The 23,945-nt window shown below is 47.9% G+C and overlaps 1 protein-coding gene across 4 annotated transcripts in view; it reads left to right on the forward strand.

Annotated features, from left to right (window-relative positions):
• Positions 1 to 580: 580 nt before the first annotated feature.
• The window catches only part of MFHAS1 (multifunctional ROCO family signaling regulator 1), a 33,964-nt gene continuing 10,599 nt past the window's right edge, over positions 581 to 23,945 (forward strand). For all 4 annotated transcript variants that reach the window (XM_085058467.1, XM_085058466.1, XM_085058469.1 and 1 more), the window contains exon 1: positions 581 to 3,941. In XM_085058467.1, the coding sequence (XP_084914593.1) occupies positions 752 to 3,941 (3,190 nt within the window). In that variant the 5' untranslated portion in view covers positions 581 to 751. The remainder of the gene's footprint in view (positions 3,942 to 23,945) is intronic.

The following is a 23,945-nucleotide window of genomic DNA, read 5'->3' on the forward strand; positions in this document are numbered from 1 at the left end:
GTGGCAGAGTTGCTCCGATTAACCAGAGGGCTGCAGGCTTTCGCACTCTCCCAACACGGAAGCACACTTACTGAATAGGAAGAAAGGCTAATCTCCATTTCTTGCAGGGCTGGATGAAAAATCAGCCCTTGCCCGGTGCAAAAATTACACGGGACAACGCAACAGCTTTTGTCCTAACTCCGCGGTGAGCTGTGCCGAGTCGGGCGGCTCGCAAAGCTCTCAGCGAGCCCAGAGGAAGGGCGAGACCTGGGGCGGCTGCTGTCACACCGGGGGTCCCGGCGAAGCGTCGGCACCGCCACCGCTGCTGCCCCACCGCCTGCAGGGCCAGGCGGGCTCACCCCACAGGGGCACCCGAAGGGCCGCTCTCTCGGGCGTTGCCGAGGGCAGGAGCCGCAGGCCGGCAGTCTCAATCCAGCAGCACGGACCCTTGCCGCTCGGGGAGGAGCGGCCGGTGCCCGACGGGCAGGGGCGGGGTGTCCCCCCGGAGGCAGGGCCGGCTCTCCCCGGCGCGGGGGCGGTGCGGCGCTGCCGGGGCCGGGCCGTGACCGCGTCCCGCCCCCGGCGGGGCGGTGGCAGCGGCGGTACGTGCGCGGGGCGGCGCGGCGGCAGTGCCGGCGCGGAGCCGCGGGGAGCCCCAAGCCCGCTGCGGCGGCGGCTGCGGCTGACGCGCAGCGCGACCGCGCCCATGGCGAGCAGCAGCGGCGGCGGCGGCAGGTAGGGTCGGGCGGGGCGGGGGCCCGCTCCCCCGGCCATGGCTCAGACGGAGCCCCCGAAGGCGGTGCGGCTGTGGCGCGACGCCGCCCTGCGCGCACGGAAGCTGCGGGGAGGCCTCGGCGAGTCCGAGCCCGAGCCGGACGCGGGGCCGCCGGGGGGGCCGCCGCCGCCGCCCCCCGATGCCGCCGCGCCTCGCCGACCGGCCCTGGCGGCGGCGGCGCTGGGGGAGCTGGAGGCGCTGAACCTGAGCGGGCGGGGGCTGGAGGAGCTGCCCGAGGAGGTGGGCGCCGCCCTGAGCGGGCTGCGGGTGCTCAGCCTGCGGCGCAACCGGCTGGGCCGCCTGCCCGCCGCCGCCCTGCGCCACCTGGGCCGCTTGGCCGAGCTCGACCTCAGCCACAACCGGCTGCGGGGCCTGGGGGACGGCGGGGCGCTGGCGGGGCTGCGGGGCCTGCGCAAGCTCAGCCTCAGCCACAACGAACTGGGCGCCGAGGGCCCGGGGCTGCCCCCTCGGATCGCCGAGCTGGGCTGCCTCGAGGAGCTCGACCTCAGCTTCAACCGCCTGCGCCGCCTGCCCGAGGGCCTGGGCCGTCTGCGGCACCTCCGCACCCTCGACGTCGACCACAACCTGCTGCCCTCCTTCCCTGCCCCGCTGCTGGAGCTGACCGCTCTGGAGGAGCTCGACTGTTCCGGTAACCGCCACCTCGGGGCCCTGCCCGAGGGCATCGCTGCCCTCCGCCGCCTCAAGATCCTCTGGCTCAGCGGCACTGGTCTGGCGGCCCTGCCCGAGGGTCTCTGCCAGCTGAGTGCCCTCGAGAGCCTCATGCTGGACGGCAACCGGCTGCAGGCGCTGCCCACTGGCTTCGGCAGACTGCAGCGGCTCAAGATGCTGAACCTCTCATCCAACCTGCTGGGGGAGTTCCCTTCTGCCATCTTGGCACTGCCCAGTCTGGAGGAACTCTACTTGAGCCGCAATCAGCTCACCGTGCTGCCCCCTCACCTCTGTCAGCTCCACCAGCTCCGCACTCTCTGGCTGGACAACAACCGCATCCGCTACCTGCCTGACTCCATTGTGCTCCTCCACAGCCTGGAGGAGCTTGTCCTGCAAGGCAACCAGATCGCCATCCTGCCTGAAGGCTTTGGGCAGCTTTCCCGTGTCACCCTGTGGAAGATCAAAGACAACCCCCTCATCCAGCCCCCCTATGAGGTGTGCATGAAAGGCATCCCCTACATTGCAGCTTACCAGCAGGAGCTGGCCCACTCCCAGCCTGCCCTCAAACCCCGCCTCAAGCTGGTCCTCATGGGCTTAAAGGATGCAGGAAAGACCCTGCTGAGACGGTGCCTCATGGAGGAAAATGGGCAGAGAGAGGACATGGGAAACCTGGAGGCAGGGAACACCCAGCATAGAGGGTTTTCTGGGCAACAGCAGGACATTGGGAAAGTGACAGTTGGGTGTTGCCCCTTTCCAGAGCCTCAAGACAGTTCGTCAACACGGGTACCTGTCACGCAGCAGGTGGAGTGTCTCCCTGTTGAGCGGCAGGACATCCCTTCTCATGTGCCACCTCACCGAGCGAAAGGGGAGACACCATCCCCTGCACCATCACTGCCACCCAGTGTCCCCCAAGTGCCACTGGGACTAGGACTGTCAGGAGGCAGTAAGGGCATCGAGGTGATGGACTGGACAGCAGATGCAGAGAGGGGCCTGACATTCATTGTGTACGAGCTGGCAGGGGACCCAAGCTATGATGTGATCCAGTCTTTCTTCCTCTCTCCTGGAGCCTTGTATGTGCTGGTGGTGAATTTGAGTGCCTATGTCCCTCAGCATTTCTACCCCTCTGTGGGCTATTTCTTGCACTGGCTCAGTTCTAAGGTGCCCCATGCTGTTGTGTGTATGGTGGGAACCCATGCTGACCTCTGTGCAGAGCGGGAGTTGGAAGAGAAGTGCCTGGATATCCATCACCAGATCGCTCAGCAGGAGAAGAGGGATGCTGAGGGACTCCAGAGCTTAGTCCAGCAGGTGGATGAAGCTCTGGGGCAGGACTTTGACCTGCGCTGCTCCAGCCCGCACGCTGCCTTTTACGGGGTCTCAGACAAGAACTTGCGGCGAAAGAAAGCCCAGTTTCAGTATCTTCTCAACCACCGCCCACAGATCCTCTCTCCAGTGCTGCCTTTCAGCTGCCAGGACCGTTGCCAGGTGCGTCGCCTGCGGGACAAGCTCCTCTCGGTGGCTGAGCACCGGGATATCTTCCCAAACCTGCACCGGGTGTTGCCCAAATCCTGGCAAGTGCTGGAGGAGCTGCACTTCCAGCCACAAGCTCAGCAGTTGTGGCTTAGCTGGTGGGACTCTGCCCGGCTGGGCTTGCAGGCAGGCCTGACAGAGGATCGGCTCCAGAGTGCCCTGTCCTACCTGCACGAGAGTGGAAAGCTGCTCTACTTTGAGGAGCATCTCACCTTGCGGGAGTATGTGTTCCACAACCTGCCGCGGCTCATTGACATCCTCAATGTCTTTTGCCAGCGGGATGCCACCGTGCTGCTCCAGAAACTGCTCAGCGACGCCCAGATTGATGAACTGAGGACCACTCAGCTCCATCATTACGTGGAGGGCTTCTTGCTGCATGGCCTCCTCCCTGCCCATGTTATCCGTCTCCTTCTTAAGCCTCACATCCAGAGCCGGGAGGATCTGCAGCTCATCCTGGAGCTGCTGGAGAAGATGGGGCTATGTTACTGTGTCAACAAACCCAAATGCAAGCCCTTAAATGGGGCAGCTGCTTGGTACAAGTTTCCCTGCTACGTGAAAAACGAGGTGCCCCATGCGGAGGCATGGATCAATGGCACCAATCTGAGCGGACAGTCCTTCCTAGTCGAGCAGCTGCAGATTGAATATAGCTTTCCATTCATTTTCCCACCCGGCTTGTTTGCACGCTACAGTGTCCAGATAAACAGCCACGTGGTTCAGCGGTCAGATGGCAAATACCAGATCTATGCCTACCGGGGGAAGGTGCCTGTGGTGGTGAGCTACCGGCCTGCCAGGGGAGCTCTGCAGCCAGACACTCTGTCTATCGCTAGTCATGCGTCCCTACCAAATATCTGGACAGCTTGGCAAGCTATTACGCCTTTAGTGGAAGAACTGAATGTCCTGCTCCAGGAATGGCCGGGCCTGTACTACACTGTGCATGTCCTCTGTTCAAAGTGCCTTAAAAGAGGGTCACCCAACCCACACACTTTTCCAGGTAAGGCACAGCCCAGATGCCTTTCATCTCTTCTGGAGCTTTGCCCCTTCTAGAAAGGTGTCTTATGAGGTCAGCCTTAGCTCTGTTTCTTTTTTTTTTCCTTTTCTCCTCTGCTCTAACTCCTTTCCCTGGTGGTTTGAGTCATGAGAGAAAATATTAGGGTAGCTCCAAGGAGACAGGCTTAAAATAACCCTATTCTGAGAGGAGGGGGGTGTTACATCCCCCTTTGTCTGTGCCTTTTCTCTCTGCTTTTTGGGTTTTGGCTCTGAGGGTTGGCAGTGCCATTGTTGAAAAGGCTCTGACCTGTCTTCCTTGTTTTGATTCCTTTGAATGGGACTGTGGTGTTGGGTTTTTTTTTCTCCCCTAATTTCTTTTACCCTGCAGCTCCCATTTCCTGGGAGCTATTTGTAATCATTAATAGAGATGCCAAAAACATTGCAGGTGTCCCCCATCCCCCACTTCAACCCTCCACCCCTGAAACCTGGCCTGTGCTGCCTCTTTGAAAGCAGGAAAGCTCCTCCTGGTAGACAATGGGTGTGTTGGTCTCCGTAGTCCTGTGTAAAAAGCGCTTTCTCTGAGCCCTGTCTCCAGCAGGAAGCATTCTTCCCTGAAGAGAGAAGGATACTCCATCTTCTTTGTTTAAGTGTCTCACCTAGAAGTGATTCCTAGGCTGTGCCTTTTGGAGCTGTTCTTGAGAGCATTTTATTTTCCTTCCTCTTTCTCCCTTCATCAAATGAAAAAAGCATAACCTCTCTCCTCTGGAATGTGACTGGTTGCAGTGCTTTTAAAGCTGTCACCTCTAAAGCTGTGATTTTTATCGGTGATGTTTTCCAGCAGCATCGGTTTTACTTTGTGTGTGCAGGTACTGCCTCTGAACTAGTGTCTTCCCTGCTCTGCTTCGGTTTGCTCTGCAGCTTGCAGGGTGCCATGAAAAAGGGGCTTTGATGTGTAAATCTGCATGAAATCAAAACACACTCTGTGAGCAATGCTCCAAAAATCTGCATTTCAACACTCATGTTGGAGGTGTGTTGGAACACTATTAACAGGTAGCCTGAAATTGTGTGGGCAACACATGATTTGAGTTAAAGCAAGCAGTGATGCTGTATTTGTTTGTAAGCAAATGAGATTAATAAGGTGTGGGGGTTTGTGGGTTGTTTTGGGGTATGGTTTCTTGGATGTTTTTTTCCCCTCCTTTATTTATTGAGTGTAAGGAGATGCTGGTTGCTTCTCAGCCTGAGTCCTGGCTCCATTAACTGTATCTCCCTCTAACTGCTCAGTTATGTAAGAGACTCTGGACTGGGGGGTGAACCCATGCTGTGAGACCTGCTGAGTGGTATCTTGCTGCTGACATGTGCTTAGGGCAATATGATCTGCTTTCCAAAAGAGAGCCCTTTAAACTAAAAAACAAACAATCCTGCCACAGAATGCCAGGAAAAAACCCCAACAACCAAACCAATAAAAAAACCCCAGCAAGTCTCCCCAAAAACCTACCAAAATTAGTCAAGACAGCAAACTGTGCAGCATGCTGGTGTAATGGGCACCTATTGAAAATTTAGCTTGTAAATTCCAGTCTGCAGTCACAGATCTCCTTTATTTCTTTTTAATTGGTGAATGCTGCATGGCTGTCCCTTTTTTTCCCCTGTGAATAGATGATGCTCTAAAAGTGCAATTTGAAGAGGAGCCAGACTGCAGGCAATTGGTGTTGTTGCTGACCCCAGTGGAAGTCAGAGCAGGTTCAGAAGCACGAGAGGGATGTTGAAGGGCCTTTTCCTTTGGATTTGTCTGTGCCATGTATATTTCTTTAGAGAGTGGGAAGGGATTGCTCTTACCTGGGAGCCAGGCCAGATGTGCTGGGAAGGGAAGGCACGGGTAAGCTATGTGCTGAGCAGGGGAGGAGCTGGCCCTTGTGTGCCAGGTCTCTGAATGGCACCTGGGTGATGCTGCCTATGGAAAGGGGCTTGCAGCATGTTTGAGGTGCTCCAGCAGGGAAGTCAGGTCTTGCTATCAGGGGCACAGGATAGCATCCCAGGTTTAACTCTGCCTTGGGGCAGGGAATAACTCTCTTAAACATGGATACTGTGTGACGCTAGCTAGGAGAATAGCAGACAAACATGTTTCAAAGGCAAGGCTGATCTGTGGAATAGCTGAACAGTGATTAAAGGTAGCAATTTATTGAGAAACCTGCTTGTTGTCTTGGATGATGCTTAAATCTAGCCCAGCTATGATCTGGACTATATGAAAAATGTGAACTGCGATTTGGCTTGAGAGGCCTGTATGTCTGCCTTTAATCTAAAATATTCTTTGCTGTGTATTTGATTAATGAATAAAAGACTGTTGAGGAGCCCCTAAATGGCAATCGTGAAGCTGAAGACTTTTTTTTTCTCCTGATTTTGTTGATCAGCAGGCATGCATGTTTAAAGTCATGCTGCCAAGCTTGCTGTCATGCAAGTGAATCGTGGTTGGTGTCATTTTTGACAAGGTGTAGGAAAGAGATGGGTCTAATGTTACGAAAATATGTAGTGAGAGAGATGTCTGTGTTTCTTTGCAAGCTCTTTTAGTGGAAATTGCTGGCAATTATATTGCTGCTAATACTTAAATAGGTCTGTGGGCTTTTTAGGACTGCACTGAAGAAGTGCTTTGCAGCCAGTTGACCTTAATAAGGGAAATATTTCTGTGGAGACACTGCCAAATTTGTGCTCAAAAATGGAAATGCAGTCTGGCTCTCTATGTGGTTGTGCAATCTGTGTCGTCATTCATGAAACTGGTGGTATATTCTTTGGTCATCCAAAATTTTTATTGGAATCCCCTTCAAAAAGGGAGTTCAGAAGTTGAGGGTTAATCTTTGCTCTTCCTCTCCTTTCCTCTCTGTCCTGCACACTATAGCTTCCACTGATAATATACACAGAAATACCCCAGGAACAAGCTACTGTGCATAGAAATGGTTAACAAAAATAGAGATTCTGGATTCAGTTTTCTGAGGGTTAAATGGTTAATAAAGGTTGAGAGTCTGGGTTCAGTTTTTTGAGGGTTTGTTGCAAACGGTGAATGAAAGTGATGTAAAAATGCCTTGTTAAGGTCCTTTTAAGGAGGTTTTTGTGTTTGAAACAGTTTTGTAGCTGGGTGAAATAGTAACCGAATTGGCATCTGAGCTGGAATCTCTGTGTGCTTTGAGGCTGCAATCATCCACTCAGCTGATAAAAACTCAGTGTGTTGATTTTTTTTTTTTCCTTTTACATTTGGACTATATATAAATAAAAGTATCCCTGCCAGACTAAGGAAGTAATATCCCTGCTTGGAATGACCAGTAGGAATGGTTCACCTCTCCAATGCAGTAAGACCTCAGTTGGGTCATCACAGGCATTGGGAAATGCTCTCATTTGTATGTGATGTTCTTTTAGTCCCTGGACTGAAGAGCTTTTAGGTTATTCATGTCCCGTAAGCTATTAAGTAACTTGGGATTGGGGGGTGGAGGTGGTTTGCCATCTGTCTGATAGTAGACACGTGTGCTTTGTTTGGACAAATGTGACTGGATTTTCCAAGCTTGCATTCATGTGCACCTGCTAACTGCCCTGCTGTCATTTCCCCTTGCCCTGTGCTCGGCTGGGTCTGGGCCACCACGGGCTCTTTCAGACTGTCTTATGTACAAAGTGTCCTGCTGTCCTATGTGTGATTCTTTTGGTGTTTGGGGTGAGAGGGATTATGTTTGACTGGTGGTTTTCCATTATTCCTGCCTGTGAAAGGTCTGTATGAGTGTAGACATAAGAAAGCCAAGGTCTGTGTCCATCATAGAAAATGGGCAAAATGCTGTCACAAGTAAGAAAAGATCACGTGGTTTTTCACAGAGTAAAAATATGACAACAGATGGAAAGCCATGGGCAAAGATACTGTGTAAGCCTAGCAGCCTCTGCCCAAAAGGATGGTTCAGAGTTATTGGGGAGCTTTGAAAGGTGCTGGAACACTAGCAAGAGGTCTGCTGTGGAGAGAAAATGCACATTTTTCACCTGCCTTGCACCACCCTGTATCAGAGCAGGGAGAAGATCACAAGCCTCTGTTCTGCCTGTCTCCCACATCAAGGGTGAACAGAAGCAGTATAATCTCTGCCAGTCACCTTAAGGGGTACAGATGGAGGTATCATAGTGTGTTTCCCCTGTGAGTCTCTCTGTCATAGCTAGGGCAGGGCTAACTAGGTCACCTTATGCATGTGATTCAAAGTGAACCATGCTCACCAGCCCTGTATTGGAGTCAAAAGCTATCATGACCTCCCTTGGTGGCTGAGATGGAGTCAGGAGAGAGAGAGGTGGAAGATCCTATAATGTGTCATGCTGTCGAGTCACCCCATGCAACGTGAGGCGAGAGCAGGTGGGACTGGTTTCGTCAGAAGGGCTCAGAAGTTGCTCCAAAATCTGAGCTGCTGCTCATGTCAGGTATCTAATTCCACTCTGTAGTTATGCTTTAAGCAGCTGGGGTTCTTTTCACAGACAATTGCAATAGAGCAACACCTGCTTGTTATAGAGCCTGACGCTAGCATTTGGCAGCCTTCTATTTTCCCCATTTGCAGGTGGAGTCTTTGCTTGACTTTCCAAGTAGATGCTATGGCTATTTAGGGGCTGTTGTCACACTATCCTGCAGGCTGTGGCTTCAGCACAGTACTGTGGCATAATTGGAGACTGTGGGACAAGACTTCAGCACCATGTGAGCTCTGGATGTGGATGATCTGTGTGGCATGATGAAGCTGAACAGGGCCCTGTGGTTCAGGAGAAGAAGAGCACAGATTGGTTGCTGGACTTGGGGAAGCTACTGTCATTCAGTGGCTCTAGCATGGATAATTTAGTTTATTGACTAGAGCTGATTTCTGTGCTGCTGAAGTGACAACCTTGACTGGTGTGACTTGCTGTGGGTAACAGGGTAGAAACACAGCAGTAGCCTATTTCCCACCGGGGATTTTTAGAGATTTCCTTCGCATTAACCTGTGTGTTGCAGGGTGAGCATTTGAAGTCCTCTTGTTAGGTGGCTGTGGCATCCTCTAATTTAAACAACATGTTGAAAGGGACAGCAAATGTTTTTGTGGTCTTGGGGGTGGCTGAGAAATTGCCAGAGGAAGAGTGTGGTATGCAGAGTGTGGGTGACTGCCATGGGACTGTCCTGGTGGGGTATAGATGTGGGAACCAGTCTTTGGAGAGAACTGAAGTAGTCAGTGCAGACCTGGGCTTGTGCCTGAAAATCTAGCTTGGGAGGATGCAAGAACGGGAGGGAATAATGCCAGAAGAAAGGCTGAGGTTTTTGAACTGCCTTCCTAAACCTGTCCTGGTTACCTTGTATTGTGTGTGTTTGGGTACTTTTTTTTAAAAGCTCTTAATACAGAACTTGCTACAATTACTTGAAATTAGAATGGCACCATGCACACTCAACACTTCTTGAAGGAATCCTCTTCCTTGCTCAAAGGAATCCTCTTCCTTACACAAAAAGTTCCTATGCATTTCTGATAAAAGAAAGCTTTCCTGGTACATCAGGTCTGGTACAGGGAAGCTCTTCTGGTTTGTCCCTAATGACTTGTCTTGCCCTGACCTGTTCCCAATGGGAGTCATCTCTGGGCTTTGGGCCTCTGGACTTTGAGCTGCCATCACTGAACCAGGAAGATGCTAGATTTGGTTGAGTGGATCTTTTTGGTTTGGTTAGTGAAGCAAAGCAGAGTTCTTGGCCTTCAGTGCATTACTTTTTTTTGTTTTGTTTTTTGGTTTTGGTTGGGGTTTTTTTGGGTTTTTTTTTAATGTTTGTGTTTTTTATTAGAGTTGCTGGAATTTGTCTTTGAAGGAAATGACCTATAAAAGAGTTGCTGGGTACCAAATAATTCTTTGTTTCATTGCGTGAAATCTGTTTCAAAGCTGCTGACTGTGAGGGTGAGATAAGATGTTGGTTGATGTAGGTTTTCCCCTCTCTGTAGTCAGTTGATTATGTGAGGAATGATTTGTGTGCTGCTTCAGCATGCTGTGGACACAGGTGTCACGAAACATGCTTTGCATTGTCTTGTGTGCTCACACATCTGGTGATATGATACCTGCTTCTACAAACCTTGAAGTGTGAAAAGTTTTCCCATGTAAGTTTAGTTGATATTTAGCATGTGAGCAATCCACATACAGGTGTATTACAGGAGCCTTATGCATCTCAGGAGAGGATGGGGGAAAATCACCAACAGTGCCAAATCATTGTTGTCTTTTGAGGATGTCAATGTGTTACTTGACATTGGGATAGAGCTGTGAAAAAACGGTATCAGTTTAAAAATGAAGTAAGAGTGTATCTGGTAGGTAATTCTCCTGTATGCTGTGGTGTTCTGTTGTTTTTGCAGCATTAGGCAGGCAACTCCGGTAGCCTAGCATGCTTGCCAATTAGTAATTTGCTAGTAATAGTGCAGGCTATTTGTTTGGCGCTTGAAAGCAATTTGCTAGGGAAGAAGGGGAAAATGTATTTAGTGGAAGGTCCTGTGTGAGGTTTGAATTCTTGAAAGTCATCAGTGTACAGTTGGTTTTTTTTTTCTACCTTTTTCCCCCCCATCCTGAATGGAGGAAGAATAACCTCTGCAAATATGTGAAGAAAATTGTGGTCTAGGGGTTGAATACAAGATAATCAGTTATGTCCTTTCATCTCCCTCTCCTTATTTGTGGTACTTGTGCTTGTCACACAGATGTGGACAACTGTGAGAGTAAACAGTTGGCTGGCTGGTGCCAAATAAGATCACTTCTTATCAGGTGAGCTTGTGGGATGCCTATTTAAGGGAGCTCCTTGTAGGGACAAGGAGTGGGGAGTGACTGAAGCACAGTGTGGATTATAACAGTCAAATTCCTCCACTGCAAACAAAATGTGTCAGTGCTTTTGACTAGCAAAGAGCCTATCTGGGTCTGAGAAAGTAATGCAGCTGGGTTATAGGAGTCTCAACCTGCCTCCATGGTCTGCTCTATGGTGGTCTTGCCTACATCAGGAGAGCTGATGGGATTCTGGTCACCACAGTGTGAAGGAGCTGTCTTATACAGAGGATAAGGAGGCCATGGTGTTTTTAGAATTTGTTGAGTGGATGAACTTTACAGTGTTGGATGGCAAGGTCACCTGTGTGAATGTAGCCTTTGTTCCAGCTAGACCAGCTGAGAGTTTTGTCCTCTGGCAGTTTCTTTCTGGGGAACCAGATGTAAGAACTGAGATTGGAGGGTGCCAGAGCTGTGAATAAAACAGGCTGGGTGGCTGTGTGAGAAATTTAATTTGGGGTGTTCGGATGGAACATTTTTGAGGGCTTATGGTTCTGCCTCAGGAAGCTGCTGGAGGCCGAAGACATATTGTACTTGTGGTATTTTCCTGGCTAAAGGTTGGTGTTAACACGCTGATCGGGTTGCCAACATGGTCAGTGGTAGTGTGGTTTCAGACTGATGCAGGTTCTGTGGCTAGGGGTGACTTGTCTGTGGCCAGTGGATGGAGGCTGTGCTCAGAATGAGCTGTGACTGGAGTACTTGCCTGCTGGAGCTGGTTGTGGTTTAAAGCAAGACCTTAATTTCAGATTTGTTTTGTTGTTTTCCCAATGGTAATTTTCAAGAGCTTTGAGCTTATTCCAAAGGTGTACTGAGTACACTCCTTACTGGTGTTAGCTGTGGACTCCTGGGGAATGGATGTGAAAATGGCCTAGCACCCACATACTTTACAAGGTAGCTTTAATTTTGAATTGACAGTTGAGCATGGGAAGCTCTGCATGAACCAAACAACAGCTTTGAGATGAGCAAGGAGCTTCTGTTGGGTAGTCCATTAAACTGAGCACTTTGTGAGGATTGGGTAAAACTGAACTGTGAGGGCAAGTACCCTTCAGCGCAAAATAAAGTTCCATCTCAAATTGTGTTCAGACCTGCCCTGTATTGCCAAGTGCTGACTCGGATTTGGTGCTTGAACACTCCAGGAAGCAGCTGTATTTTTGTTGATCTAGGATACATTGAATTGTGCTGATAAGATGATGGGAGACTTCTGTTGGGCTTTTTTTGGCGGGATTTCACAAGCTTGTTTTAAGTGCATTTCTGCAAGACTCTTTATGAAAGCAATACCAGGGTATCTTCCCTTTTACCTAGTTCTAGGGTGATGTTTTCCAAGAGTTCAGTTTACAGAAGCATTTTTGTTTGTGTTATCTGAGAGAACCTGGATGATTCTGGGAAAGCTCCTTCATTCATGGTACTCATCACTTTCTGCAGAGTTTTCTGTCTCTTCCTGTTATGATGTGAGAGGAACAAAACAAAGGTACAACAGTGGTAGAACAGGGATTTATGGGTCTCATGCCAACAAATGACTGGTGATAAAATTAATGTTGTAGGCTTTTGTCCTAACAGAATCCAAAACCGCAGCACACTTCACTCAAGACTTGTTTCCTGAAGGATCTGTACATAGCAGCTTTCCAATTTGTGTGCTGAATTCCTCTTGGAGCATGTTCTTTGCATTTTTAGCAGGTGTTTGCCTCTCCAGCAATACACAGTGAGCAATGGCATCTGGTAAGGGGCAGATCCTGCCCTGCAGCAGGGTAGAGTTGTTGATGAACTTACTAAAAAATGAATTGGCCGTGGTTTCTTCAGCATCAAAATCCGCAGGGTTTGGCTTGAGACAGAGGTGCTTGACCTGTTTTGCTTCCAATGCATCTGGTGGTTTCTGCCTCATAAAACCACACAGCAGAAAAATATTGAAGGTGTACAGTGACTTGGCCTTGCTTGACTTTGAGAGATCTGCAGTGCATTTGGTTCTTCTGTATCAATGCAAGACAGGCAGCAGAGGACTGCTAGAAGTGCTGATTTGTCTCAAATCTGTCCCAAAACAATTATTCTCACTATTTAGGAAGAGATCCGACCCCGCCCCCCGTTTCGCTACATGGGCAACATACAGAGGGTTAACTTCTTTCAGCAGAAGAAAAAGGCATCTTTGTCCTGTTGTTTCTGAAAGTTGATGTTGGACGCAGCAGAACTGCAGAATTTTCCTGCAGCTCAGACCATGAGTCTACCTGGTGCAGCAGCACCCTGCTGCATCTCTAGCTGTTGTTGGGGAGCTCTGTTGCTGGCTATTTAGTACCTCTCTCCCCTCCCTGTGGCCTCTCTTTTAAAAGCAGCAGTCAGGTATGGATGGCAAGCAGTTTTTCTCTGAACAGATAAGTGTTTGAAAGCAAGAACTTAGCAATGTGCAGAGCTGAAATGCACAGGCTATACACTGTGGAGGGTGGAGAGGCATGGACCTCTGTCTGAGACTGGCTGCCTTGCCTCTGTCTTTAAATAGTCCTGTTGCCTATGTCTGAACAGTTGTGTTTTCATCTCTAATTGAAATTTTCAGATAAATTGAGATCAATAAAGAATGAAGTACCAAAAGCTGGGGTAATGGTTGGTGATAAAGATCCATTCTGATAAGCAGTCATCTAATATTGATCCTCCTGTCACTGAATTTTTATCTTTCCACCCTCTGTGTTTATGTTGTGTGACTCACCAGTCTGTACACATGTTCACTTTTACTGCATCATGGAGAAAATAGCATAATTGTCTGTCAAATTGCTGATCTTTGCACTTTTCAGGATTACATCCTCAATGTATAATAATATGCAGCTGCATTTATTGTGATGTGTGATAGGGAATAGTTCAAGTTGTTTATGTAGAATTCTTTTTTTTCTCCAAGAGCTGAACAGCTGGAACCTTGTCTATATGGGAGCAAAGGGGGACTTGAGGCAGCTACATTACTTAGTTGTCCCCTTACTTTTGTAGTTCTTCCTCTTCTGTGAAGTGGTGAGTGGCTCACAGGGACAATGACCTTCCTTAGCAGAGGGATTTAGTCATGATGGGACCCACAGGAGCTGGAGCAGAAGTGATAGTAAGCTGGCAGCCAGGCTGTTCAGCACACCTCTTTTGAGGGATCTGCTTTATGGAAGGCGTCTTGCAAATTGCAGACACACCCGGGAGTAGCTAAAGGGCATGGGAAATTGCAAATCCAGACAAACTGGTCTGGAGCAACAGCTGTGTGGGGCCAAACTCTCACTCAATGATAGGGAGCTGCTTCTGGGTCTAAAATGGTTTTAAAGTGTGCTGTAGGTTGAGAGAACAGCTGCTGGCTTGGCCTCCACTACCTTAATGTGGGCTTTGAGCCAGCCAGCCTCTGTCTCACTGTTAAACTTCTTGAGTGACTCTGTCTTGCACCACCGTGTTGCTGAGCAGCCCAGTGAGGAACAAGCTGTGAGAGCTGGAATAATCAGTTCTGGCTCAAAGTATTCCCTGGGTAGTCCTTTGGATCGGGTGCCTTTCTTGGGGAAGCCTCATATGGGTTGTATCTTCAGGAAGCTAGCATGCTGTGTTCAGAGAGAAACAGGCAGGTGGACCTCTCCACATATCTAGGATATTCCAGGCAGGGGAAGATGGACAGACTTATCCTTTTCAAATGTCTGTGCTACTGCAATGAGGGGTAGAGATGGAGGATTGTGTGTTTACTCTCCTGGTCTGCATGGTGCTTCTTACCTCTGTGCTGTGTCTGGCTGTATTTTTGCATTGGGTTTGCATGGCAAAGTTTTGGTAGCAGGAGTGGAGCCCTGCAGGGGCTGCTTCTGTGAGTAGCTGCTGGAAGTTTTCCATCTCTCTGACAGAGCCAATGCCAGATGGGTCCAAGTTAGACCCACCACTGGCCAAGGCCAAGCCCATCAGCAGTGGTGGTAGTACCTTTGAGATAACATAGAAGAAGAGGAAAAACCCAAAACCCCTTGCAGCAGCAATTGCAGCAGGAGCAGGTGGATGCCTGAAGGAGGCTGTGATCCTGTTAGAGGCTTGTGCTGGAGCAGACTCCAGGGAGGACCTGTGGACCCATGGAGAGAGGAGCTAGAATAGGTTTGCTGGCAGGACTTACGACCCCATGGGAGACCATGCTGGAGCAGTCCGTGAAGAACTGCAGTCTGTGGGAGGGATCCCCCCACTGGAGCAGGGGAAAAGTGTGAGGAGTCCTTCCCCTGAGGAGGAAGGAGCAGCAATCTATGATGAACTGACTGCAGACCCCATTCCTGACCCTCTGTGCCACTGGAGAGGGAGGAGATCGAGAAAATCAGGAGGAAAAAAATCAGGAGTGAAGTTGAGCCCAGGAAGAAGGACTGGATAGGGCAGAGGTGTTTTAAGATTTGGGTTTATTTCTCATTATCCTTCTCTGGCTTAATTGGTAAAAAATTACAGTAATTTTCTGAAGTTGAGTCTGTTTTGCCCATGACAGCAATTGGTGAGTGATCTTGCCCTGTTTTTTTCTCAATTAGCCTTTTACTGTACTTTCTCTCCCTGTGTCCCACTGGGGAAGGGAGTGATACAGTGGCTTTGGTGGGCACCTGGCATCCAGCTAGGATTAACCCACGACAATTTTATAGGCAGAACTGCTGGATGGGGTTGAATGTGCTGAAGCAGAGGGTGCTTCATGGCAGGTTTCCAAACCAGGGAGTCAGCAGCAAGCACCAGGCCTACTTACACTCATTGCATAATCAGATGAGTTTTCAGCTCCCTGTGCAATTCTCTAAATCTTCCTTTTGAACAGCTCTTTCTTTGTCCGAGAGATTTTCATGCTCTTATTTCAGACAGTGATGCATGCTCTAGATTTGGAAAATTTTCATATCCATATGACTCTGGTATATCAAAGTGGCTAAATTTAGAAAGTCTAACAAAAAAGAGCTTCCCCTTCCTGTGATCTGACATAATGTTTCTTGGTTGCTGTTATTTTTACTATGGAACAGCTTAAATCTATTTTGGTTGGCCACTAAGTGTGAAAGAAGAAATTTGTTTCTGTGAAGTCAGGTGGCCATGCTGCAGCTTCAGAGCTCTGAGGGCAGCCTCTCATGCTGAGCATGTGCCAGTGCTGTGTTGGGGCCCCCTGACAGTCCTGCTCAGCTCTCTCAAGCGCTGCCTGCTCAGTAGAGGGTCTCTGGGGCTCAGAGCTTTGATGGCTCTGAACTTCTTCAACATCTTGTAGATGTAGTGAGTGGCAGTGGTGATGGATTTTAACACACACACACCCATGCCACTACTTCACTCATCCTCTAAATTCTATGAGGACGGTATAGGAAAGATGTTTGACTGTCACCAAAGTAGCAGACACAATGGGAGCTAGTCATGCCTCTTGTTTCACAGGTCTCTTTAATACATGGACCTTTCACTGTACATTGTTAGGACCAAGACTGAGCCAACCCTGCTTGGAAAATGCACTGGTGGAATCATGCCCTGCTGAGCACCTTGAGCTCTTGGTGTGAGGAATATGTAATTCAAGCTTTTTTACTCATTTTGGTTTTGGGTTTTTATTTGTTTGGGTTGTGTGGATTTGTTTGGGTTCTTTTTTTTAACCATGTCCTTTGTTAGAACTTTCTCTGTGGAGGTTTGAGCTTGTATTTTATTATAGCTGACTGCTCTGCTTCAACAGCCTTCTGACTTGTTACTGAACATCCCACGCCTGCTTTCACATTGAGATGGAGTGAAGGAAGACAACTGGGATGCTGGGAAGAGAAGCCTTTTCTTTCTGGCCTCAATATCCCAGAAATCTGCTGAGCAAGAATTTACTTCTTACTTTGTTATAATTTTAAACTTCTGGTGGACAATTGTGTAGAAACATTCAGTGGGTGAAAATGAAGGCAATGTGAGCCTCACTCTGAAACTTTGGTCATCTTCAGGTGCTTTTGTTCAGGTTCATGGTGGTGCCAGAGGACCACATAGGGAACAAAACTCCGGTGTGCTTTGTCCTCGCTAAAAGGTCCAGTCAGATCTGTGTACTTGAACCTGTACTGTCTGGAGTTTTGGGCAGGGAGTCTCGCTCAGGCTGTCACATGAAGGATCATGCTGTGGTCCAGCACTGGTGACATTTTCATGGCAGCTTGAGTAAGCGAGAAGTTTGTAGTTTCCCAAAGGAGCATTTGTGTGCCCAGCGGGAGTCCTACAGGCTCTGAGGTGATCGTTACTGGATTTTGGCAAGATCTTAACTGATGCTTGCATAGGAAAATAATTCAGCTCAGCAAGTGGCTGCTGTGGTCAGCTTGGAGCCTCGGTAGCGTGAGATGCTGAAATAAACAATCAAGGATTAAGTCTTGTGTGCATCTTTTCCTAAGCAATCTACTTGTGCCTCAAAGGTTCAGCCGAAGTAAAGACTTCCTTGGATGAAAGAAAAGTTTGGGAACCGTCCCCTGGGATCAGGAAAAAACCCCTACCTTTCTCTGTGTCTTTTGTAATGGAAAGCTACCACAAAGCTTTTGAAGCTGGCTGTTATTTTTAACTTGCTCTTTGTCCTTCTTTGAAATAAATCACTTTTTTCTTCTTTGACAAAAGCTTTCTTAGCACGTTATGCGCATACATGCATGCACATTTTTGAGTGACTGCAGTGAAGCTTAACACAACGTTAAGAAAATGTTGCTGAACATGGCAAGATCATGTTCAATGTAGTGATTCATATGGAGATCTGATTAAAAAAAAAAAGGATCCCCCCAGCCAACCACGGGGCCAAAGAGGGTGTAATGAGAAGAGATGCTTAATGGGCCGGTTTGGGAAGTGCAGTTAGTTGGCTCTGAATCTGTAACCTGGATTTCTGGCCCAGTGCTTTGCAGGTGCTAAAAATGCACTTCCTATTAAAAGCTGGCAGCTGTGCAAGTGGGACCAGGTGCCTTTGACTAGGGGAAGCTGGGCAGTGTGGCTGTTCACTTACTGCATGGCTGCTCCTGCCCCTGGGTACCAGGGTGGATGCTGGCAGCACGGCTGTTGTAGTGAGGTTGGGCAGCTTGAGGGCCGTTCTTGACCAGCCTCTAGTTTGTCGCCAGTATGACATCACAAGTTGTCATATTTTATGGCAGACCCATGTCCAGGCTCCAGGTCAAGAGTTTACTACTTTTAGCTGTGCTTCCTGAGGCATTTAGCATCAGTGTTTCCCTGAAACAGCACTGTTGGTTGAAAGCCATGTTGCAAAACAGCCTTTGCTCTGCAGCTGCTGTGTCATACGAGTTTTGTCTGGGATTCTGCTTCTCTGGCGTGAACCAAGTGCACCCAAACCCATTTAAATCTTGCAGGTGAGTGTTGGAGCTGAAAACTGCCCACAAAGTTAGAGTTCTGCTGGAGACAGCACTTTTACCCCTTGCTCTTTGCTGCTTTATCCTCACTTGCATAATGCAGCATGATGCGGATAATCCAGTCATCATTACAAAAGGATTTAAAACTCCTTTTTAATCGGAAGTCATTTTTAATAAAGCTTTGCCTTGCTTGGAGGACTGTTCTCCTGGCTTGTGTGTTTAAGAATAAAATGCGGGAGGCTGAGGGAGGTGGGAGGGAACCAGCCCTAGGAGGAGGGAGACAGGTGCCTCTATCTGGCTCTCAGGCAGCTGCTGGTGAAGTCCAGAACTGTGGGATACATTACCACTAGCACCAAGCACACAAAAATCCTTGCATGCACAGATAGAAGCAGCTCGGAATTTTTCTTGCTTTCTTGGAATTTTTCTTAGAGGAAACTGGTGGTTGTGGAGTGAAGGAAAGGCTTGATCTAGTCCAGTCTGGCTTGTACTCCCCCTTTTACCCTTCTGTGTCCAAGACACTGTCAGTCCTCTAGGGCTTCATGTATTTCAAAACAAACTGTGGTTCTGGAGAAAGTGCAGCATTTACTTCTCTTGTAATAGCAATGGCATACAGAGTGTGATTGACCTTATTTCTTTGGCTGTTGCTCTGCCACTGTCCTGTGGAAAGTGCACTGTATAAAGCAGAGCGTGAACTCTGAGTAGCTCTGAAACGCATCCTCTTCTCCTGTATGCCAGCATTTTGCCCACTTTTCTGGCAGCAGCCACCTCTTGAGCTGCCACACCTGCTTTACCTCCCCTCAGAGCAAGCCTGGTTGGACGCCTGAACTGTGGAACTGACTGGCATTTGAGAGCAAGCATCCTGCTGCTTCCTGGTGTTTTCCAGCAGTCCTCACTCTTGGAATATCTCGAGTGCATGTTTATGATGTCCCTGAGTCTCCTTTTTGATCAGTGTAAATTAATGACTGGGAAGTTTTAAGGTGGTTTCTCCCCAAGATCCCATCCAGAGGAGAGCCAGTAAGTCTGCAGTTGAGGTGAGCTGATGAAACATCGGAAGGAGAGGGGGCCAGGTCTGCGTTACAGTGACACTGGTGAGTAACTACCTCAGAGTTATCCACCTGGTGAAAATGTGGAAGTAATATTGGTTTAAAGCACAAATAGTTAGGGGACTAGGAAAGAGCTCAGCTCTGGGACAGACTTCCCCATGAGGGAGCTGGCAGCTCCTGGAAAGGTGCAGAGGAGATGGTGGAGGAGTTAAATGTTCTCCCAGCAGCACTGCTGCCTCCCTGGGAGCCTCATGAGTTCTTTCTGGGCCCCAGAGCTCCTTCCTGTTTCAGCAGTAAACGTGACTACCATAGAAGCAATTTTTAAACAGCAAAGATGGATGCTGCAGTTGATTTTTGGGCACTGAGAACACAGACCAGATGGCATTTAGCAGGCAATGAACTCTGTAAGAATTAAGTAGCAAAGCTATTGTTTCCGTATTCTCATGACTTCTCACTGGAAGGCATTCCAGTGTTAAAATAAAAAGCAGTAAGAATTGGTCTCAGCAGAGATAATAAAACAATCTATAATATTAAGTTAATAAAGAAGCACTTTTCCTTGGGAAAAAGGTATTTGTAAGAAAATGCTGGCTATTGCATTGATTTACAGCTATTAGTTGTCTGTCGTCTGTTTGGATATTAGGGAATGAGAGGGTTCAGAGAAGAGTAGTTAAATTATTGGAAATACTAAGGAACCACAAATCAACACCAAAAAAAAAGAGAAAAATTAAAGGATTAGTTTTTATCCCCTCTGGAAAAGGGAGCAAGTAAAAACTGTTAATAGTTAAAGGACAGACAGGGCTTTGTTCTATCATTGAGCAAGAGAAAGCCAGCAGCTCGCTCAAACTTCCAAGACACCAATTTTGCGAATAACAAAGATTTTTAAAACCAAACAAGTAGAGCAGATTTGAAACAAATATCAGTTCTCTACCTCTGTTGGCATAGGGAGACTCAGGCTCTGAGCTCTGTGGAGTGCTGCTTGGCCAATTCCATGTGCACCAGCAATGCTTTTAAAGTGTGTTATGCATGAGACCAAGAAGAGAATTGGCCACTGGTCTTGGTGCTCTGGTCCTTCTGATTTTAACCATACAGCTTGATGCAAATCTACATCACACTCCGTCTCACAAGGAAGAAACACTTGACTCAGGAAGTTCTTAACAAACTAGAATGCAAATGGAAAAATATATGCAAAGAAGGAAGTTATATCCTTGTAATTAAGGAAACTTCTCTGATCCTGCAGCTTCATGGTCAGCTAAAGCCATACCTGTGGACAGCATGTAGTGTGGAGTTAGTTATTACTTTGTAGAAAGTGGCTATTTGTAGGAAAAATGCCAAGGAAGCATTTTGTTCCAATTAAGCATGAGCGTAGAATAAATTTTGTGATGACATGCATAGACCAAATTCCCCAGTAAAATTACTTCAATATTAAGCCATGTTGATAGATTAGAACAGGGATGAGTTCAAGTTGGTTCAATAACCAGTGAAACACTTGATTTAGCATTTGAATATGTGCAGGACCTATGGTGTTTGGAAAGATGGGCTGATGCTGGTGGGAATTGTTGCTGTCTGGACTGTCTGCAGCCAGTGGTGTCTAGTGTTTTGGTGGATGCTCTGTGTTCAGTTGTCCTTTGCTGTTACTGGGTGAGAACAGACAGACTGGGGCTGGCTGCATCTTTCTCTCCAGCTGGTGCCTTGCCTCCACAGGTTGAGAAAGTGCTTATAGCAGATACAGCTGAAGGGGTGGAATTAAAAATAACCAAAAGGTAGATTCTGGGCTTGGTTACTCAGTGACAGGCCTGTTTCTATTCTGGGATAAAGGATAATTCTCACTGAGCTCATTACACCATGACTCTTCCTTAAAATGCCTTGACAGTCAATTTCGTTCCAGCTAATAAGGTCCTAAAATGTTAATGAAGCAAATCAATTTTTCATGGCTTTGTATTGCAGTAGTCAGAAAGTGCTTTGTTGCAGCCTGCCAATTCAAGAAGCTTTTCAGATATTAGAAGGACAGCAAAACATTCAGCAATTTGAAGGATGCTTTATTTTCTCATTTTTTCCCCAGTGCCCCTCTCATTTTTCTAGGACTTTATGCTGTGCTGTTTGCTTGTCCCCTTTGGTCACGTCCTTTCTCCATTGTCTGCTCTGGTCACTAATGGGAGGAGATGGCTTGCTCCCACCTTCCCTACTGCATAGGGAGTAGAAGAAAGATGGAGTGCCCAACAGAACAGGTAGAGATGAAGCTGGACAAGGGAGGCTACTCATGCTGAAATACTATTTGAAATATATTGAGTTTGACGGAACAGAGTGGAGAAATGGCATGTGGTTCATCCCCTTCCCTTATCTTTTTGGAAGGGGCAGTGGTGTCAAAAGTCACAGCCCTTTCTCCTCATGGCAATTTGCTGAGATGTCAATGTTACCTGGCATAAATGCTGTCTGCGCTCAGTATCTCATGGACTGCGGAAAGCGGAGAGAGAAGTTGCATTCATTGTAGCTGCACTGATGGTCGATCACTTACCCACACTGGCTTAGGAATAGGTTAGATGGTGGCCATCTTTTATTTCTTGGAACTGCTTATTTCATACTGCCAGAAGGAGACAGAAGGGCTCAAACTTTCATGACTGCTCCTGGAGTTATTTTGATGGAGCTGTTTTCATCATTTACTGTTCTCTGCATTTGCATTTGTGAGTCTGCAGATGGGAAGTACTAAATTGTGTGGTTTGGGGAATGTAAGGGGTTTGTTTATTGCTTTTAATTGAATTCCAGTTTTAACTATAATTAACTTCTATGTGCCTGAGGAAAATATAATTAACTAATGTTTTGGGACAAACATAGAGTTTTCAGAGTTTTATACTTGGAGGACTTGTACTGCCACACTGGTAAGGAATGATCTCAAATAACTCACGAGGGGAAAATTAGTGTATGAGTTTTAATTTGGTATTTTGAATAATTAACCTTCTGTAGCTGTTGAGTCAAACATCCAGAACTCTTTCCACTTAAGTTCTCCACCCAGAGGTATGCTCAGTCCAGTGCTAAGGGCTTCCCAGAGCTTTTGCAAATGCTCAGGTGTGTCAATGTCCTCTTCTGCTGTGACAGTGATGGGTTAAGAGCTGGCTGACCCTATAATGACTTGGGGAAGGAGGAGGGTATTTAACCCCCTTAAGCCTTTCAGACCATAGCTGGTGTTTGTGTGACTCTCCCCTGAGTGGCAGAAAATAGAGTTAGTGATTGCCAGGTACAGCATGTCTGCCTGTGTCTCCTGGACAGGCCTGGCAGAGCACCTTAGCCTTTGGCACAGCCCTGGGCTTCCTGTCAGGGTAATTAGCCAAGTAGCTCCTTGGGCAGGAGTGCAGGGTGATCTCAGCTGCTGTGGGAAAATCTGCCTGGCCTTGAGCTGAGCAGAGCACAGCTTCTGCAGCACCTCTGGTGTTCCTGGCCTGGAGAACTGCAGCTCTGGGTTCTGAAGCGTGACCTGTTCACTCCAAAGCACTGAAAAGCACTGCTGTCTGTTTCCAGAGGTTGTTTTGTGTTTCCATCACCTCACGTGACTTAAGAGCCTTGGGAAAAAATTTTAGTGTGCAGCCATCTGGGGGAAGTATGCAAGGTGAGCCATATGTCCACAGTCAGAGCTGTGAGGCCTAGAGATGAGGTGCTGGCTCGAGAGACAGCTAATGCTGTGAATGCAGGAGCTGAAAAGTTGTCCAATGCTTGGATCAGCCAGCAGCCCCAAGACTGAGCCTGCCCCTCTAGCAGTTGTGATGCTCTAGGGTAAAGCTGAGCAGCCGCAGGAGACTGCTCTGTGCTCAAGAAAGCTGTTGGCATTTTTGGTCTTGAACCCTTCAAAGGAGAAATCTGTTCCTTTTTCATATTTTGGAAAGTTCTAACCCTTGCGCTCTGCACCCTTTTCTCTGTGCTATCAGCTTCTGTTCCTGGGGACTCATCTCTGCAGGCTAGTCCTTGCCTTGCAACTGGCTGCCTTTCCCGCTCCACATTTCCAGAGCAAGCTTTCTTTTTGTTGTCAAGCCTTTCATTTATTTTTAAACTGTATCAAATCCCAGGCTCATTTGTTCCTGAGCATGTGCTGTACTTGATGGGTGGTTCTGCTCACCAGCCTGCTGTTGTGATCAGTGCTTACCAACAGAGTCTTTCTTCTCTGTAGCTTTTTTTGCACAGCAGTCTCTCCCACTAGGGCTCTTTCGCAGGTTGGGATTTTTGTTGGTTTTGTTTGCTAGTTCTGAGCTCCTTTAACTGGGGACAGCAGCATGAGGCTCATGAAATTTTTGTTCATAATGTGCATTTTACCCTGCTCTGCTCGGGTGTTGTTTTGTTTTTTTGGTTTTTTTTGGGGGGGGGGGGTTGGGGTTTTTTTGTTTGGTTGGTTTTTTGTTTTTTGGGGGGGCGGTTTCTATATTTGTACCCAGGAGAATAGCCTTCAGTGAGAAAAAAATTAAATCCTAACTTGAAGGTCTCTATCCAGCCCTCTGCCTCAAGCAGATAGATAAGGTCGCTCAGGACTCCAGAAATAAATCAACTGCTGTTCTATCTTCCTGGGGAATATTTTTGTGCGTGACATGCAGGCAGTGCTGTGAGGAGCATATTAAAAATTCATACCAGTACAGAGCAGTATTTTCTGTGCACAGTGCTTGAGAATAAGCTTGTGTGTCATGCACAGCAACATTTGTATGAAGCAAGTAATTAGTTTCATCTAAGCAGAGAGTGGTAAAGACAAAATTTGAATGGCATGGAATAGAAGCAGGCTTGTTGTGAGACACCATATTCCCTCTCCTTCTGCCAAGACTCCTGGAAGATTTCTTGTGGAGCTGGCTGCAAAGTCCCAGTGTGTGAGGGCGTTTCCTTCGCTGAAAGCAGAAGGGGAAACCTGTGCACGTGGCTCTTCATCTCACCCTCCCTCTGTGA

This window comes from Lichenostomus cassidix, chromosome 4 (assembly GCF_008360975.1).
Source record: "Lichenostomus cassidix isolate B80296 chromosome 4, HeHo_3.0, whole genome shotgun sequence".
Taxonomy (NCBI): domain Eukaryota; kingdom Metazoa; phylum Chordata; class Aves; order Passeriformes; family Meliphagidae; genus Lichenostomus; species Lichenostomus cassidix.